The following is a 21,177-nucleotide window of genomic DNA, read 5'->3' as shown; positions in this document are numbered from 1 at the left end:
ATGTCTGCATGACCTTGACAAGTCTGTTTTTGGAATGCTGCATTAAGCCACTGGCCCTTCATTACCAGAAAGAGGAAATATGCAGTAGAGATCTTATGAAAGACTAACAAAATAGATTAAGAAAGGGAGGAATTGATTAAGGACAAAAAAAGTAACCCTTTCTGGAAGGAGTGAAAGGAAACAGTTCTATGTACTACTAAGCCAATCCATTTCTTAATACTACTTTGAAAGGAAAATGCTAGCCATTTTATGGTTCCTTCACATATCCTGCCATGTTTCTCAGCTGACTGGGAGGTTAAAAAAAATCCATATGTACAAATTGCCACTTTTTCACGTGAGGGGTTCAGAGTTAGAAACAAGCAAGGGTGTCCACTAACTGTGGTTCCTGCTCCTTGAGGACTGGTCAATAGTCCAGTGGCTCCTGTTCCAGCTCTGAGTGGTTGCTGAATAGAACAAGTTATTTGGGTAGCTCACCTGCAATACCCAGGTAACCCCAGATTTGTTTTTGTTTTTGCTTTTTGGAGGGGGGAGGGTAGGGCAATTGGTGTTAAGTAACTTGCCCAAGGTCACACGGCTAGTTTGTGTGTGTGTGTGTGTGTGTGTGTGTGTGTGTGTGTGTGTGTGTGTGTGTGTGTGTGTGTGTGTGTGTGTGTAGTATCTGAGGCTGAATCTGAACCCAGGTCCTGACTCCAGGGCTGGTGCTCTACTCACTGCGCCACCTAGCTGCCCCTAACCCCAGATTTTAGGACCAAGGCACAGACCAGCCTAGCGGCAAGGTATCAAGCAGTTCTGGTAATGGTGTGCTGGGTTGAAAGAGCAAGGGAAAGAAGCTGGGGTAGGGATTAGGAAAAACAAAAGCAGGGACAAAGCTCTGGAAACAATTGAGGGAGAAAATATCTGCCTCTACCCCCATCCCCACCCCCTAAAAAACCTCATACCCATGTTTCCAAATCCAGTAATCAAGGGCATGGCAAAAAAAAAAAAAGTTCCACATTGAAGCCTAAGACTTAGTATCTCTATCAAATATATCTTGTGAGCTAGACAGCTAGAACTATGGGAGATCCTAGTCCCTTCTTGTTATATCAGTGACTGAAAAGGAGATGAAGAATTTTATAGGGGCTTGGTGAAGCCTGTGCCTGAGAAACCTCTCTGTAGGCTCTCTCAACATTCTGGAAAGAAAATTGAGCTATTCATTTACTTAAAGGTGGGTCAGGGATTTGGGTCTGCATTTCTGTGAAAGAGATAACCTTGGACAGAAGAGTTAGGACATCAAAGGACTAGTATGGTTAAGAAAACAGACTGAGGATTACAGAATTGATACCTTGAGGGGCTTGTAAGGACTGTCTAGTCCAATCTGCTCATTTTCCAGATGAGGAAATCGAAGGCCGGAGGGAGTAAGTTGACTTGATCAAAGTCACCCAGATAATTAAGTAGCAGGTACAAAATTTGAACCCAGGCCCTTCCCCCATTCAATTTCAGCAGTGCTTTTCCTACCACATAGCTTTAGGAAAGGATGAGGATAGGGTCAAAGAAGAATGGAAAAATAAAGGGACAGACTGAAGTTTCCCTTTCTGATGTTTCTTCTACTGTGTATTTTCTGTTATTTGTAACTAACTAGGCAGTCCCAAATGGGTTTAAACTCAGAATGTATTTTTCCATAGAAACAGAGTTGTAAATGGTGATTAGGTTCCCAGGCCAGCCCACAAAATCTACTGAACCTATAATATATCTAAAAGTAGAATACTTACAGTAATAATCTTAAATAATTGAGAAAATAAAGAAAAATACACAGACCTGGGTTTGAATCAATTCAATTCAGCTAGCATTTTAAGTGCCTACTATGTGCCACATATAAAGTAGGTGCTAGATACAAAGATAAAAACTAAACAGTCCCGGGGCAGCCAGGTAGCACAGCGAGTAAGAGTACCAGCCCCAGTGTCGGGATGATCTGGGGATCAAATCTGGGCTCAGATACTTAGCACAACACCCAGAAATAACTAGTCGTGTAACCTTGAGCAAGTTGCATAACCCCAATTGCTTTAAAAAAACAAAACTAAACAGTCCCTACCTTCAAGGAGTTTATATGCTACAACATGCACCATGTGTACAGATAAGTAAATTAAAAGTATATACAAAATAGAGTAGTTATGGGGAAGCTCTCACAACTTGAAGGGGGCACAGGATGAGAGGAGTACAAACAGGAAATTCCTCTTGTAGAAGGTAGCACTTGAGCTGATCTTTGAAGGGGAAAGGGGTAAAGTGGGGTGGCTAGGTGATGCAGTGGATAGAGCACCAGCCCTGGAGTCAGGAAGACCTGAGTTCAATTTCAACTTCGGACACTTAACACTGTGGGGCAAGTGTCCCCATTGCCCTGCCTTCCCCCCCTCCAAAAAGACAAAAAAAAAAGAAAAGAAATGGCAAACCACTCCAATATCTTTTCCAAGAAAACCTTAAATGGACTCATGAACAGTCAGACACAACTGAAATGACTGAATAAGAACAAAAGGAGTTCCAAGAAGTACAGGTAAGGAAAGAGAGCATCTTAGGCATGGGAAACAGCCTGTACAAAGGTACTGAGCTGGGAGATAGAATGTTGAGTACCTGAAACGAAAAAAAAAAAGTAAGCCAGTCTGACTAAAATGTAGGGCGTGTAAGGACATACAAGGTACCAATGGCATGAAACAATAGCTTGGAGACAGATTGTGGCTTTAACCACCAGAGGAGCTTGTATTTTATCCTAGAGGCAACAGGAAACCACTGAAGTACTTAGATTTCTTAGTACTCTTAGGAAAGTCACAATCTCTCTGAGGCTGTTTCCTTATCTTTATAAGGGAAAGGATAGTGCATACTTTACCTTCCTCCAATTTTACTGTAAGGAAAGATCTTGTAAAACTTAAATCACTGTGAAAATGTTAATCAGCCTTACCTAATAATATTGCTTCAATGGGGAAAAATAATTTAAAGTTCCACTTTGGCATACCAGAAATATATCTACTACACTATAAGCAGCAGGTGGACTCCCTAGAAACCATCTGGGACAGTGTGACAGCCAGAGATACAGATTCCTGGATGATGGAACCTTTTCATAACTCTCTACATGGCTCTCGATACATAATAGCCTACATAAGAGAAGACCCCTCTTTCTTTTTCTACATCTGTAGTCAGGGAAGTCACCTCCCTAAGTCAGTCATTCTTAGAGGTCCTGAAAGGAAGGAAAAGGGTAACAACCCCATAGAAGGAGGAAGAATTCCAAATGCAAACTCCCCTAGTAACTGTTGGCATGTGCAGGACATCCCTAAGTCACTACCTGCCTAAGATCCATTTTACATGAGAAGAGAAGCAGATAGAGTAAGAATCATGACAATGCCAGACCATAGAGCTCTCTTCCCGGCTTTTCTTGCTTCTTTCAGAAGTTACTAAAGTGTGGCTTGTGGGGACATGAATACAAATAAGATCTGCTGGGTAGAAGATAGAGCCATGTATCAAGGTTATGTCTATCTGATTGTAAAGTTGTGCTCAAATGTTTCTGAACCTGCAGGAGGACCATATTCCTAAGTTTTTCCTCCTTGTTATGTAATCTTTGACCCCACCCCTATCAAGGGGCAAAGAACATTTTTAAATTGAACTATTGAAATCTCCAAAACATAGATGATAATACAGAGAGAGCTAAAGATGGATATGATATACAAACTGATACTGTGTTGTGTGTGCACATGTATATGTGTGTACACACATGCACACGTTTTTCCTATGTTCAACAGTCCTAGAGCCCTATAACCCGTGACTCTGGCCACACCACTCTAAAGGCTGTCATGTATGACTCATACAATGAGTTTGGCTACCCTACTCTATGATCATAGGATTCAGAGCTGGAAGAGATCACAGAAATCATCTTGTCCAACCCACTCATTTTTCTAAAAATTTGAACAGCCAAATAAAAAGAGTTTTCATAAAACTAAAGGCCAAAAGTATAAATGCTGAGGAGAAAAATTTATTATATATAAGATATTTAACTAAGGTTAGTGAGAAGGAGGGAGCCTGGAATAAGAGGAAATAGGTAGCTAGAACATTTTAAAATAATTAAACCTAGAATGAGAGAAAAAAAATATGAATGAAAAATCTCAACCTCTCAGAGAGATCAAAGAGGCCGCCTTCACTACTAATTTTCCCCCACCATCTCTAAGTTCCAAAATCTTGAGGAATGAATTTTAAAACATTTATTTGGTTATATATTTGATACTGGTAACATATTTTCTTATTCGTGGAGAGTTATATGTAATGTGCATTTAAATCAGGGAAAGAATTACACTATCTTTCCCACCCACCCACCCTACCATCATACACTACCTATGTATTCATTCACTACAGCAAAATTTTGTGCACAGGATGACACAGGTTTAGAGTGGGGACCTTAGAGGTTAACTGGTCAACTCTGTCCTTTTACAAACAAGTGAAGGAGCTGAGGTCCAGAGACATTAAATAATTAGTCCAAGGTCACAGGCAGTAAGGAGCAAAGCCAGGGCTTTGGATTCCAAATCCAGCATTCTCTCACCACTACACCACACTGCCTATAGCACCTTAATCCTGGAACATCCTAGGATCTGGTACATCTCTCTTACAAAAGTGCCTGGTGTTCATACTGATGAAGCTGAGGACCTGAATTACAAGGTCTTGAAGTACCTTCTGAATCCTCAAAGAAAGAATGCTTTTTTATAGGTTGGTTTGAGTGTTGAATATATTTCACTGTGTGCATATCCTTTGGAAACTGGTAATTCGTGAGGCTGTATGTGGTAATCTTTGATTAACCAAAATATTTGATTAACTAGAACATCCCATTTCCTGATCATGCTGGATATCAGATAGCTTACTTATTGACCTGGTGTGTTCTTTTTAATGTGAGCTAACTTCCTTAAAGAACTCCATGAACTCAGATTCTGTGATTTTATATAACAAGTTTTTCAAAAAAATTTTGAACAAAAAGTATTTGTAGGTTTTTAAGGTAATAGCACTTAGCATAGTACTCTTATTGCATAAATCCCCAGCTGTGTGCAAAGAGGAAAAGGTGAGCACATCCCAAAAAAAAAAAAAAAAACTCCAGGAGGGCAAAATCATCAGCTTCTGACCCAATATACCCTTGGTAGGGGCCATTTCTAGGGTTGTGTACCCAAAGGACTCCTTCCTCATGTCCCACTATGGAAATGGAATTTCCATTAGCTCACTACCTATTGCATGCAAAACAGACTAAGTTTGTGGATCCAGAGCACTGAACTTGGAGTCTCAGGATCTTACTATTGTATGACCAGGGAGGGGTAAGTCACTTAACTTTCTGTGCCTCAGTTTCCTCACCTGTAAAATGGGAATAATAATAGCACCTACTTTCCAGGGTTGTTGTGAGGATCATATGAGGTAACACATAAAAAAGCAAATTGCAAATTTTAAAGTTATATAAATACTAGTTATTATTATTATTTGGTGGATTTACATTACCATGGATCAAATCATGTATTTAAATAACTATTTAGTAAAAATCAGATGTTCTGTTTGCTCTACTTGGAAGTTAGTTCCATCCTTTACCACCAGTGTTTCAAACATCTTCCACAATCTATGCAAAAATACATGACAATATAGCATGGAGAAATCTATGTGTGCATACAGTTCAGTGACAGGTCAAAAAGTCAACTAAGTAAAAATTTCATTATAAATTAGACAAACTAGCTGTTTTGAAGCAAATAATTTCTTTTTAAAATTCAATTAAACATTCATTAATCACCTACTATTGTGCCAGGCACTCTAGTAAGCACTGGGTTTATAAAAACAAAAAATTAAATAGCTCCTACCCCTCGGGGAGGCTTATACTTTTGCTAAAATGTGATTAGTAGGAATTTAAGAACTTTCATATTCTCAATTAAAAAGTGCTCAATATGGGCAGATAGGTGGCTCAGCAAATAGAGCACCAGTCTTGGAGTCAGGAGGACCTGAGTTTAAATCTGACCTCAGACGCTTGACACACTTACTAGCTGTGTGACCTTGGGCAAGTCACTTATCCCCAATTGTCCCCAAAAAAGTGCTCAATAAAAGGATTTTAAATTATAGGAAATATTAACACCTGGCTACATTATAACACCAAATTTTTATAAGCAATTACTATTGACTCCCTTTGTGTTTTGGCAATACTCAAATATTGATTACTGATACTAAAAATGATTGGGCCACAACACCTGGCCTGACACTGTTTCTAAGAATAAAGATACTAAACTTATGCTAATACCCTGGCTCACTTCCAACACATGTAAAGATATTAGCTTTCAAACATACCTTACCTAATCCCTTCCACTAGTTCTAATGAAGGAAGATGTTCTCTTCCTATTCTAAAAATGTTATATGCACTAAGCACAGTGTACTATTCGTCATATTCAAGCCTAGAGTTGTCTGTACCTAGGGTTTTTGTTTGCCCATACCTGTGATTTCATCAGTTTGGGAAATTCCACCCAATAGTTCAGATGAGCAATTCATTTCTAACTTATAGTGATAGAATTACATTGCTGTTTACATACTTTCTCCCCCATTAAATCATGAGCTCCTTGAGTATTTTTCTACTTCTTTTTTATCCCCAGCACTCAACATAGGTACTTAAATGCTTGTTGACTTGACTCACTTGAGCCACTGAGAGTTTATGTGGTTTGTCCCTGATTTCATAATTAGTATGTGTCAAGGCTGACCTGTCTATTATTCCATAATTTCATGTTCAAATAGTGGAGGATAAATCTGTCTAAAGGTACTTCTTAAAAGAAAAAGAATGATTTTCATGAACAAAATAATCATCATATTTCTCACCTCCAAGCTCTGTCATTTCATCTTTTCTATTTTTAAATATTAACAGAACTGGCATCTCCACTAACTCTCTGGGGAGTTGTTAGACCACTAGTCCATTGGTCAGACTACACCTAATATAAGGGTAAGTTATGAGACAACAACTCAAGGTTGGGAATATAAAGTTAATCCACAAGTCCAAGTTATTTGTTTAAAACTGCATTTTCTGTCCTTGAAGACTTAACTGGCTTTACAGAAGTAACTATTGTATTCCCAGGGATGATGTATTTATCTTGTCTCACCATGGAATCAATCTTAACAATCAATTCCAACAAGGTTTTTTCTAATGTTTAGGGATAGTCAGAAATTCTACTTCATTCATTAATTTTAGTTCTTTGAGCCATATGCCATTTCAGAAGAGGTCAAGACAAGTTTGCTCTTCCTTAAACTATAACTCTAATGTTGTAGTCAATGTGAATTCTACCCTCAGCAAATCACTAGAATTCATCTCTCCTTCCCTATTACCATTGCCATAACCCTAGTCAGGCCCTATTACCATATACTTGGAGTACTGAAATTGCTTTCCCTCAAGTCAGCCTCCTTGCACTCTCTTCTTAAATAATCCTACTCCATAAACCTAGCATCTATCATTCATAATTATTTTTGTGCATGAAACTGGATTATGCATGAATTTTAAACAGAATTCCACTGCTCAAAAATCTTCATTGAACAAGTTATGTTATATGAGTGTAATGGAATACTATTTTGCTGTAAGATATGACAAAGGGAATAGTTCCAGAAAAACCTGGGAGGACTTTATGAACTGATATGAAGTGAAGTGAACAGAACCAGCAGAATATTTTATTCAGTTACAATAACATTTTAATTAAAAAAAAAACTTTGAAAAATTTGGGAACTTTGATTAGCACAATAACCAGAATTCCAGAAGATTCATGATAAAATATGCCTCTCACCTCCAGACAAAAAGTTGATAGATTCAGAGTGCATTCGCCATGGCCAAATGGTCATAGGGAATATGTTTTATTTATAAAAACAAATATTTGGAACAGGGTTTTTGCTTTACTTGCTTTCTGGAGTGGAGGTGGATAGAGAGGGAAAGGATCTGGGAGAACAAGTCATTTTTTTATATAAAATACAATTTAGTTTAAAAAATTTTCAGTGGCTACTCACTGCCTACTTGAATGAAGTTGAACAAAATTAGTTTAGCAAGTCTCTCACATTCTCATTCACTACCTTTCCTTTCAACTGTAGATCCCACTATAAGCTCTGTGCTCTGGCCAATTTCAACTACTCCCTACCCCCAATCAAAGCTATATACCTTAAACACTTCCCCCTTCATTCATTGACCATTGAATTCTTAAATATCTTTTGAAGTATAATTAATATGTCACTTCCTCCAGTTTTTCTCAGTTGCTCCAATTCATAGCAACCCTTCCCCCTTTTAGGTCTTATATGGAATTTTGCTTTATACATCTTTTCTACATGTCTCAAGTATTATTTTTAAATTACAGTTACCTATATGTCATATAACCATACAAAACTGTGAGGATATCTTATCTAAACTTAGTATCTCTCCCAGAGCCTAGCATCACATTCTGCTTAGTAAGCACTTACTAAACATTTGTTTACTGAATTAGATATCTTTAATCATTTGCTAGTTACTATTCCTTTCTGTTGCTAACTTTCTCACAATCTGAATTAGATCTTTTGATCACTCTTTTAATTCTTTCTCTCTCCCCACCTCTGCAATGGGTTAGACTTTACCCTACCACATAAAGAAAGTCATAGCTCCCAGTCAGCAAGTGGATCATTCCCTCTTCCCTGTCCTATTTTCTCTTTTTCATCTAGTTCAGGGGTTCTTAATCTTTTTGTGTGCATCCTGGACTCCTCTGGCAGTCTGATGAAACTGATGGACCTCTCTTCAGAACAATATTTTAAATTACAGAAAAGGAAATATATTCCCTTCGCAAAAGGAATAAATTGTACTGAAATATAGTTATCAGAACTTTTTTAAAAAACAACTCATGGGCCTCAGATTAAGAATTCCTAATTTTGGTTTAAGCATAGACAAAAGACAAAATAGACAAAAGCTTGCTATTGTTAGTAACTTAGTTCATTCAGTCTCCCTCTTCCCTTCCTCTGAACTTGAGGCTCTATACTTAAGCTGCTAATAAAACTCTTTATACCCATTATGTGTGTGTGTGTGTGTGTGTGTGTGTGTGTGTGTGTGTGTGTGTATAGATTAGAGACCATCTTTTACAGGGGTATGCTGCAAGTAAACTCATAAGATGCAACAGATGAACATGGGAAAGAAAGACGGATAATTCTTCCCTTGGACCCCTGACTACAAGCTCTCAAGCCATGCCAACATAGGTACAAACCAGTCTTTACCTATGCATTTAATGCAGCACATGAAAAAAACTGCTAAAAAGATCCTAAATTTTAAGTTTTTCTATAGGAAAAAAAATGGTCTCCTGCTTATTTTCCTCAGAACAGCCACAGAGATGGAATTCCCATCATCCCAAGAAATAAGCATTTTTTTCAAGCAGAAAAGGAAGAAGGCCCTTTTCAATCTCCTCTGGATTCTTCCCTTTGCCCAGATTTGAACATTAGTGAAAGGGACTATCTACTGGCTAGCACCCAGGAACTAGCCTCTGACTACAGGAGTGCGGCATCTATAACTTATAGCTTGTTTACAGTAAATGGGCCTGGGAAGGCCAGTGAAAGTTCCTGTGAAATGCACCAGACCATCATTCTCTTGACTCTTCCCAACCACACACCCCATGTGAGGTTGTATAGAGGCTCCATGCCCGAGCAGCTTTCCACTGTGGCCTTATTGGACAAAATCACTTCAACAAACCCAGGGAATGTTTGTCAAAAGCAAGGGAGTGCTTTTCAATCACAATTATGTCTTTAGTCTGAAATATGTTAATTATTTAACCTGCTAGAACATGGGCACTAAAAACTGCTGTTTTCTAAACTTTCAGCATCAACTTAATACAGAGCTGAACAATCATCAAACTGCTGACTCTTCCCTACAACCACAGTGGATAGAGTGTCAGACCTGGAGTCAAGAAGACTTGAAATCTGACCTTAGACACTTACTAGCTATGTGACCCTGGGCAAGTCATTTAACTCTGTTTGCCTCAATTTCCTCATCTGTAAAATGAGCTAGAGAAGATATTCCAGAATCTTTGCCAATAAAACCCCAAAGGGGGTTATAGAGAGTTAGGCATGACTGAAAAATGACTGAACAACAACACAAAAACAACCACAGATACAGAAATCACCCCTGAGTTCTCATTAACTGCAAAATGGTTCCCCCTGAATGATTTATACTTCAGATTAACACACCTTCCTAGAACTGGAGAAATTACAAGAATAGAAAGGGTAACTAAAACGTCTAGATATACTTAATAAGAAGATCCTTGCTTGCCATGGAAAAAAACACAGATACTTTTCAAAGTAAAGTACTTTGTTTATTACTGCAAAATTGAGAGATGGCATGACATAATAGCTAAAAAGCTATACTTGGAGTCAGGAAAATGTAAGCTCAAGGTCCACTTCAAACACATACTAGGTGTTTGACCCCTGACAAGTCACTTAACTTCTCAGCATCCCAAGCAACTCAATAAGACTATGAGTTATACGGTAGTTGCCATTTAGCATTGATGGAGGGAACTTCTTCACTGGGCTCTCCCTACAATAGTGAAATAATAGTTCTGGACCAAATGTGACTTACTATTACAGAATCTGACCTATGCTACACCTCTAGTGGAGCTAATTCTTAATTTATATAAATTCTGATTTTTAAAAAACAAACACACAATTTGAAGGTATATACATTAGCAAGGGCATGTAAACATCTAAAGAAATCAATTCAAATTTCCTTCCAAGACTTCAAACTTCCAAGACTGTCAAACACCTAATGCCACTCCAAATAAAATGTTAGATTCAATTTAAGTAGATCATGGTTTCCTGGAAACCTTGTAAGGTTTCCATCTCAATACATATTTGTTATTTTATATATGATGATAGGTCTAAAGATAGAAAGGGGGTGCATTTATAAAGAGGTTTCCCAAGTGCTATGTGAAGGTCATTTTAATTTCTCCTGATTTTGATATCCCAAGGATCTTCCTATCTAGGATTGTTAGATTTTTTTGTATTTTCAAAGTATCATTTTCTCTGATGGAAATTCTTATCTTTCAGTTAAATCTGGACTAAATGTCCTTCATATGTATGGTATAAAGCTATGACTATAAACATTTTAGCTAAAATTATATATTTATTCATGCATGCAGAAAATATTTATTGAATACTTCCTGTTTGCTAAATCCTATGCTAATAGCCTTGAAAAATACAAAAGCACCAAAGACACAGTCTCTGCCCTCTGTGAGTTTGTCATCTGAAAGTGAGGTTAAAACATACAGCAAAAGTAATTATAATACTCTCAAATCCTTTTTCAAGAGTGAGAGTTACACTAGATCTAAGGCCACCTTCCCTTCCCTGCTTGCCTAATGAAAACTCCTTGGGGTTTGCAATTTGGTTTTAAACTCAATTTTTCATCCATACCCAATTTTCATTGGGATACTTGGGAAGAGTGACTTTCAATACCTCTCAAAAATAGCTTCCATTTAATTCTAGAGGGATTATTTCCATACTTGTAGGTTTTCAGTGTAGAGGAATAGTGAATATGGTTTGGTGTATTTTGCCTGAATTTAAGAGCTTGCTTGGTATATATCACATAGAACCGAAAATAATGTCCATTCACAATTAAATGGGATGTTTTCCACTTCATACATTAAAGTGAGCACTTTTACTCTTCTTCAGAATAGATATTTTGCCCATTTCAGGCTATTTTTAAATCTTAAGAAAATGCAGTTCAAGGTGATCAATAATAGCACACAGATAGGCAATGTCTCTCATAATACTTACTGATCCATACAGCTCCCCTTTCTCATTCATTCCGAGGTATAGTCCACTGTCCACGCCCCGAATGCTGACCAAACCTACTGCTATGCTGATAAATTCCAGAATGCCTTTTTTAAGAAAAGGAAAGAAAGAACAAGTCAGTATATAAAATATTTCCTCAGAAATTTATAGACTCTAAATGAGCATGGCATAAATGAGATAAATTCTCTAAATGAGAAATGGCATGAAATCTAGCTCACTATTTAGAAAAATATCTTCTAAAAGTTAAAGAAGTATATTTTGATTTTAAAATAATAATACAAAAGAATTAGCTTTAACCACTTTTGTAGTATGACAACCAAAAGATAAATCTTCAATATTTTTCCAAAGTTCTAACCAAAATCTACAGTAAATAATGTTACACAATTTATCAGCATCCTGATTTGTGCCAAAAAAACAATAAATTCCCTGGGGAAAAAAAAATACTAGGAATGTAGATGGCTGCCCACACCTAGAATGCTAATTGTCTGATGAAATGTTTGCCAAATAAACCTACAAAAGGTATTTTCTGATTAACCAAAATATTATTCTACAGATAGATAACATCATCAGGGAACGAAGCATGTATCTAGTCATGGATCAAGGACAGATTTCTTCTCCAAATATTGACTTATGTACCCATATAAACATAACGGAGATTATCTGTATTATGATTAGTCTCAGAGAAAAATCACCTAGTTCCCTAGTATTGTTTGGCTAAAAATTAACCTTGAAAACTGGAATATTCCTGTTTTATCCCAAATATTACTATGTTTAGAAATTATTCATTTTTCCTCTACAGTTTATCTGAAATTCAAAGAGGTATGTGGGCAAGTGAGATAACACCACACTACACCAAAAAAAAGTAATTCTTTATTAGGATTCAATAAACATTTATTAGGAGCCTACATTTGTGCTGGGCATTGGGAATTTTTTAAAAATGCATAAAACACTCCCTGCCCTCAAGGAATTTACTATCTACTGAACACAGTCCAGTAGCTTCACAAATCAGTACTGAAATTTGCCATTACCTTCCTTTACTAAAGCTTGCTTCCCTACCACACTACCCAATCTAAGCACAGAACTGGAATTTTACTGCAACAAACCTGAATGACCTTTCTAATTGACTGGAAGGTGACTAGCTCACAATATCAATTGGACAAAGCAAATATGGAAGTAATGAAATTGTACTCAGACATTTCCTCATTGATATAATAAATCTACAACATACCATTTAGAATTGATGCATTATAGTATAGTTTAATACTAAACAATTTATTAAAAGAAAACCTTCAATTATTTAAAATTTTAGTTACATTTAACAGTAAAAGAACTAAGTTTAACACTGCACTGTAGGCAGTCCCATGTGACTAATAAAAAAGCACTTACATGGATTTTTAAACAATTAATTTTGCATCTCTCACAAAATAGACTGTGTGGTAATCAATAGCAGACATAGACCACATAAATCTAATAAAGCCTAGAATAAAGCCCCAGGAGAAATTTTTGTATCAAAGCAATGTGAAGATAAAACCTGTTTCTTATGAGAAAGTATTTGTAATTCCTTTATGGAGTATACAGTATTACAAATACTGAAGGTCTAGTATTTAGAGAGTATGTGTTGGCCAACATAGGTAGTATAAGTGCCATACAGTTTAATGGAAATTGAAGTACTGTGTGAGAAAAAAATATGAGAAATTATTTTTAAAATTATGTGTATAATGTAATAAATTATGGATGGGAGGAATACCTCAAATAAAGCCAGTGTATTGATTCCTGCTTACTTCAGGAAGATATTATAAGATCAAATGAGGCAGTATCACTACACATGGGATGCCATTTTATATAACATGCACCACTATTTTCAATCCAAGCAATTATTTTTATATTACTGAATTATCCATACAGATACAAGGTATGGAACCTATGTTTCTGAATTTCAAAGTAACAGAAATGCTGCATCAAATGGCAAATATATTTAGTGGTCCCATTCTTCCAAAGCCTTTTCAGCTAGTTAAAAAACACCACCAAAGGTAGCATATGCCATAACTAATGTTCAACAATAGGTTAATGTCTAAAACTACCCAGGGGGACTGCCTAATGTTCAGTTTTCATGGGGAATTTAAACAAAAGAATCCCCTTGTTTCATTTGAGGGCCAACAATTCACTAGGTCAATCAGAAAGTACAGTTATGAAATAAAAGTATGTTGATTATAGTCTGACATTGTCTTATTCTTTAGGTTGCATCAAACACTATCCAACTCTGTTCATTCAGTTGGAGCAAAAACAAAAACAAAAACAAGCCTGTCACCAATTCTGCCTCTCACACCAAGACTATATGTCTGAAAACCACTACAATGACCATTTGAAAAAGGGGGAGGGGAGGAATAAACTCATTATAGTACTTTAAACTTATAAAGTGTCTTCACATTCTGATTTGAACCTCCCAACTATTCTTCAATGCAGGAAAGAAAGGGCTTATCTCCATTTTATAGGTAAAGAAACAATCTCACATAAAATAATTGTTTTTAATGTTTTTATCACCAAAATTATTTAATAGACCTGTTATATTGTTATAATTCATTTATATATACATATGTATGTACATATATACATATGTATATATATGTACGTGTGTATATATATGTATATATATAACTGCCTTTAGCAGGTACACAGTAACTGCTCTTTAGTTGCTTTTAATTCAATTAATGAGCAGAGTTGAAAGAACAGAGGACCCTGGAAATCTGATAGAATGAGGAACTTACTCTATCCCCACTCCCTACCTCACCAGTTTTTTTGGTTGGCTTTTTGTTTTGTTTGCTTACAGAGTATCAGTGATACATATAAAGGAAAGTCATTGCTATTCACTGAAAGACATCCTGAGCATATGGCTACATTTATATTTTGACAGTTATTTATACAAACTTCATTAACATATATTGTTCTAAAGTTTCTCCAGAAATAAAAACTGTGCTTTTTGCTAGATTTACTTGTTAGATAAACTCAATTATTGTATCTGGTATTTTGTAACTGAGTTAATAGTATCAAAGCAAAGATAAACTATGTCTTCACAGTCCAGCCTAATCATTGGGGATCTTGAACTAAGTAGGAAAGTAAAAGTAGGAAAGTAAAAGGGTAGTTTGTGAATAGTATATGTGTTGAATAACTAGTAATGAGCACCCACATGTTTAAGATAGGGACATGAGTCACAATACCCTATTCAAGCTCACTGGCCCAAACTATTACATACAAATGCATTGTATATCTTATTCTCCCTTATAGCATAGTTATTTGTGTGCATGCCTCATTCCCTTCCATGAGATGAGAAACCCCTTCTATGTCACATCTACCCCTGACTCCCCAGGCCTGAACACAATACTTTATGCATACTAGGTGACCAATATTTGTTGAATTGAACTGAAAAGTGGACCACAGGATCTCAGAATTTCCTAGTTGTAAGTGAAAGTGACCATCAGGTGGCCATCAGTGGCCTCAACCCTTGCCTGAAAAAGAAATCTCCACTACACTATACCCAACAAGTGGTCATATGACTTCCGCTTGGAGAACTCTAATGAAGGGTAAATCTATTACTTCTAGCCTTTTCCTTCCTAGATAGCTCTAACAGTGGGAAGTTTTTCCTGACACTGAGCCTCAATAGATGTGAACATTTTACAGTCAACATTATGCATAGTTTCCAGTATCTTAATTTAGTTAGAATTTTTCAAATTTCAGAAATTAATTAGCAACACATTTTATTCAATATAAGGGGGAAAGTTTTATTATATTTACATCTCTTCACCAGGTTTATCCTTTCTACTAACAATCACATTTTGTACTTGTATAATTACTAATAAAGGATCACATGTAAATTCACCTCAGGAGAAAGGTAAGAACACCTTTATGAGAAAGCAGAGAAACTATTCATACTAAGAGAAGTAAAAAATTTTGCTAGATCCTCCCCCGTATTCCTACTGGCAATGTTGCTGGAATAGGAAAAATGAGTTACAACGCAGATCCTACAGTTCCCAAGCATGGTGAAATGAGCAATTCTACCTCATACCTGGGTACAAAAAGTACATACTGAAGCATTTGTACACCAGCTTCTAACTCCATTGTCTCAGAAAATCAAAGTCACTATGCCAAAGATGGGGGGGGGGGGGGGGTAAGAGTAGTTCAAGAGTCTATTAGGCAACCAGGTGACTGACAACTGGGATAAAGATGTACAAAGACAGGTAAAGCAGTAAGTAAGCTACAATGCCTTGAGAAGTATACTCTTTTCACAAAGTTTACAAAATAGTTTTCTAAAGCAATTTGAAGTTAAGATTAAGAAGGAATAGAAAGGAGTAGCTATCCACTACATTTTTCCCCAGCTGGTGTTTTTCTGACATCTTGAAGCTATCTTCCATTGATATGAATGTGTTTTAAATGCCCACAAGTCCTTCAATACAAAGTCAAATCATTTTGTGACTACATTTTTCCAACTATAGTTATTGATTCTAAATGAAATTACTGCTTTCCTAGAACTAGAAAATTACATCTTCATTGTGGGGAAATAACACAACCAAAATTTGTTGAACATGGAAAGACCTCCAGTTTGGGACATTTGGTTTAGTTCAACACTGACTTGAAAGCTAAAAGCCTAATCATTTGTCTACATCAAATTCCAAACCATCTTAGATAGCTAAGTGTGGATTATTGGTGGCAGTTCATAGGGATTCGTTTTAATGTCCTCTTTCCTGTTTCCACAATTTGTACTTTATCGTTCAACAAATGATTTCTATCTTAAGAGAAAAACAAAGCATTGCCCAAAACATTCAGGCATTCCTATTTCTTAGCATATCCATGGCCTATGGGGGAATAAGACAGGAGCAGGCAATGTATATTAACTGTCAGCAAAGCAGACAGTCTCAGAGTGTAGCAGTTGTATTGAGTGAATTTACTTGAGACTCCTCACCCCACCCCCACATCCGAGCAGTTTCAAGCATAAGTAAAATTTCAAAGAAAAGAATAATCCTGCAAAGAGGAAAAAATGTCGAGAGGGAAATTGTTTTTCCCTTTTGCACTGAGAAGTGTAAAGCACTACTTTCTGAAGTGTTTTTTTTTGGGGGGGGGGGGAATCAAACTTAATAAGATTTTCTCCCTGCCATGTGAATTTTCTTGTACTAATGATAGTCTAAACATGCTCCAAAACAGTGAGAAACTAAGTTGTTCATGGTCTAAATACCAACTACTCTTTATTCTGTCCACATCTCATTCGAAACTAGAGGATTGTTGTCATTTTATATTTATTCTACTTTCTTGCTTCCTATACTTAGAATTCCTCAAATAAGGTGTCTGAAAAGAAATATTAGTTCATAAAAGTATTCAAATGTAGTGAGAACTGAAAATGAAGACTATACTGGAATGAATGTTTGTTTTGGGTTTGGGGGTGGGGTTTGATGTGTGTATATAGAGGGGTTCTTTTCTAGAAGTGTTATTTCAACTCACCACATTACAGCTTACAGTGTTATTTAGTTACTAGTGGTCAATAGGAATATGGGAATGGATATGTCATCCCATCCTTATAGCACTGGTTGTCTCCTATGCCTGGAATGCCAGGTACCTCTTGTCTGTACCTCTTAGAATTCTTGACTTCTTTCAAAACTTTGCTCAAACACTGCCTTCTATAGGAGGACTTTCCAAATAAATACCCCTAGCTGCTAGAACCTTCCCCTCTAAGTTTTTTTTTCAATATATTTTATACACATCTTGTATATGTTGCTTTTCTTCCAGTCATATATAAGCATCTTGAGAACCAGTACTATGTTTTTTGCCTTTTTGTAGCCTCAGAATTTAGCGCAATGCCTAGCATATGGTAAGTACAAAATAAAAACTTGTTACTTGACAAAAAGATTTGACAATCCTCACCCATGAAAGGATTTTGACATTATCAATAACATTTTCCAATCAAGTTATTTAACTCCTTTGTTTGTGACTGTTTGTGTCAGACCCATATTTCTGACTGCCCTCACTTTGGCACAAAACTATTTCCCTCATCCTCATTGTTCACATAGAAATAGAAGAAAAAAAATGCTACATATTTCAGCTTAGCTCCTGGGAACCTGACTTTCCCTCTTTCTGGTCTTCAGTTTCCTCATCTATAAAATGGACAAGATAATCTCTAAAGTCTCTTCCACTCTAGCTAAGGAGGTGTCTTTTGTCTGGAAAGGTGATACTTAATAGGCAAAAATAAATATAAAACAAAGGTTAAAAAGAGGTTAGAACTATTTCCAAATTTGAACTATTAAAGCTTACAACCATATTGCACTATTTGTTTCCTGCCAAAACATTCATTTCCTTCTGGGTAGATACAGCTTTGATGTTCTTAGTCATAATATCATATAACAAAAAATAGAGTACAGAAAAATGATGAGCCATTTCCCCTGTCCTCCACCTTCGAACATACTCTGCCTGGGACCCCATCAGATGATGGTTAAAACAAGTTCTAGCATAACCAAAATATTTTATAGGCACACATTAGGATGGACCTAGAAGGTCCACTTTTACACTGAATCATGCAGCTATGGCCTTTGATAGAGTCCTCTGACTAATGGAGCCCAAGATCAGCTCCATTCTTGAGGCTGCATTAGTAATTCAGGGTTGGCCTGAAGCACTCAGAATTCCCATACCTTGACTTTCTCTTTTCTTCTCATCTCCCTCTATTGCCCACTACTCCTTCCTTCAAAGAGCTCTCCTCTCACTCTTCCAAGGCTAATCAGTCCCAGAGATGATTTTCTTCATTAATTTGTTTAAGCTCATAATAAATTGTGAGGCTGGAACTTGAACCTAGATCTATTGGTCCAATATTCTAGCATAAGACATCCTGCCCCTTAGGGTAGGAAAGCTTATAGTTTTTCCAAGTGAGTAGTGAGTGACCCAGAGCTACTCTGAATCATGCCAAACCATCCTGGCTGAACCAAGACCATCACTTGGAGTGAGGAAAAGAAGAATCTTGCTGCATTCTAATCCAATGTTTGGTAATCCTTATTAACATAGACACAAAACAAGACTTCATGAAAAGATAATGGTGGGGAACCTTCAACCTCAAGGTCCCATGTGGCCCTGTAGGTCCTCAAGTGCAGCCCTTCACTCAAAGGGTCACATGAAGCCTCAAGGCAGAAGGTTCCTCACCCCTGTGTTAGACAATAATAAGCAACATCAAATATGGTAATTCAGTCTATTATTTTTAAAAAAGATATGGTTTTAACTACTCTAGGAAGCAAAGTGTAATGCTCTTTCCCACAAAGCTCATTCATTTCCAAGGGAATTCCATACATCAGGTCTACAGAATAGATGGCTGACAAACCATAGGATATATTGTAAGTGCAAACTGGTAGCTAAAGAAAGTTCTACAATTTATTCATGGGAATGGAGAGTCAGAAGCAATCATAAGAACAGCTCCTAAGCATGGTACATCTAGCTGGGAAGTTACTGAATGACTAGACATATGGAACTTGGGGAAACAGGGCAGAATACAGGAGGGGAGTGTAATTATATTCTGCCTTCTCCTAAAAATGTTAATGCCCATTGAATCAATCCTCTTCCCCTTGAAGCAACCTTCATTTAACATATTGTCCTTGACTTTGGCAATGGTGCCTAACTGGTGTTCCATCCCTTAGTTTTCAACTCTTCTTTACCTCCATTACATTAATTGACATAAAAGTAGCAGCAGTACAACCATCTCTCCTGAAAATTAGCACCTAACTAGTTTCAGCTTCAGTTGGGTCTCTAGACATTCTGCAGACTAAATAGAAGGCAAGGGTTAAAACTAACTTTGGGTATTGCTTTGCACTGGTACTGAAAATTATTTCTCTTATTTTTTCTTCTCCTGTGGGAGACTTTTAAAATTATTATAAAAGTTCCCTTTGCCCCAGGGCATCAATCAAAAGTAAAATATCAAATTTCTTACCTATATTCTCAAATTCCTTATCTATATTCCTAACTTGTTTCACCCTACCCCCAATACACACAAAGAGACACACAAAACAAAAAGAAAGAGAAAACTCAATCCATCAGGCCCCACCCAATTTAAGCCCCACTGCTGTCACAGCAGTAGCTTCTGCCAGGACTAGTGTCCCCTGCACTGCTGCTGCTGTGTCACCACCAGGCTTGCCAGCAGGAGCAGCAATCCCCTGCAGCTGTGTGGAGGCAGCTTTTTTTTTCTCGAGGTTTCCTCCTCCCTGGTCTGGAGATACAGTTGAAGTGAAAAATGCACCTTCTATTTTTGTCAGGGAAGGAACCTTTCCCTTATCCTCCTCCACAAACTCCTTTCTAGGGCATCCAAGAGAAACTAAGGATAAAGACCAAGTCCTCCGAAGGGGATGAGAGGGGAGGTGGAGAAGGTCCCCAAGGATTCAGATATGGGGAGTGGAGTAAGGAGACTAAAGAGGCGGGCAAGCTAGGAGGTTTGAGGTGTGAGAAACTGCAGCAGTATCTCTACCCTCTCACTTCCTGCCTTCTTGCCTCCCTCCCCCTTCGATCAGGTCCTCGTTCTCACTCCAGGAAGGGAAGCGCCTGTCACATGTAGGGGAAGAAGACTCTGCCCAAGGCTCTCTGCAGAGAGTTGCTATTATTGGGATATGCAGCAGCAGCAGCATGAGACAGCGGCAGGGCTCCTGTCACCCCGGAGTACAATTCCTCCCAGAAACCTAACCCGATGAAAGATCTGAGATTTAAATAACCCTCCCGACTCATTGGCCCTCCCCCACTGCACACAGACACCTATTCAATTCATTTGAAAGTAGTGAATTGTGAAGGGGTCGGAGACTAAAGAGGAAGGTGACTGCACCTAGTTTGAGGTGTCTAAGAAATGCTCAACCCTCCTAGGAGAGCTCACCATCCTTCCTATACCCGCACACTAACACCACTACCCTCATCCCACCTGGGGTGGGTGAGGAAGAACCACAAAGGCTGCCTACTTCTCTCTCCATCCTCTTCCTCCCCAAGGCGGCTTGGCAGGGGTCCCGACCTCCTTGCAGCCCCCACCCCCACCACTTCTCAACCCCAAGATTTCAGCTTCGATTCTGAATGGCCGGTTCTCTCTCTCCCCCTTCGATGTAGCTGTCACCCTGACAGCACCGACAGCCAAGTCTTAGGAAGAGGAGGTCACCTCTTGGGCTAAGCGTTTCTCGTGGGTCTTTTTTTTTTAAATGCTGTGCCTGCAGTACTCTTTTGCTGACGCAAGACACACTCTTCTCCTCCCCATCCCAGTCTCCCCTGCACTTCCACCCCGCACTCCGTTACAGAGTTACTGAACTGACAATGACTCCATAGCGCCTGCCAGATAGCCTATACTGCTATATATTTTACACACACACACACACACACACACACACACACACACACACACACACA

General features: G+C 37.7%; 1 protein-coding gene across 2 annotated transcripts in view; it reads right to left on the bottom strand.

The window, feature by feature from the left end:
• FGF9 (fibroblast growth factor 9) overlaps positions 1–21,177 on the bottom strand; it is a 42,113-nt gene that overhangs the window by 16,378 nt on the left and 4,558 nt on the right. For both annotated transcript variants that reach the window (XM_069080809.1, XM_069080811.1), the window contains one exon: positions 11,767–11,870. In XM_069080809.1, the coding sequence (XP_068936910.1) occupies positions 11,767–11,870 (104 nt within the window). The remainder of the gene's footprint in view (positions 1–11,766; positions 11,871–21,177) is intronic.

This window comes from Petaurus breviceps, unplaced genomic scaffold, assembly GCF_028583685.1.
Source record: "Petaurus breviceps papuanus isolate PSGF00001 unplaced genomic scaffold, PetGlider_PUasm1.0 91133, whole genome shotgun sequence".
NCBI classification, from domain to species: domain Eukaryota; kingdom Metazoa; phylum Chordata; class Mammalia; order Diprotodontia; family Petauridae; genus Petaurus; species Petaurus breviceps.
The sequence above is the reverse complement of the archived record's forward strand: the minus strand, read 5'-3'. Positions and strand labels throughout refer to the sequence as shown.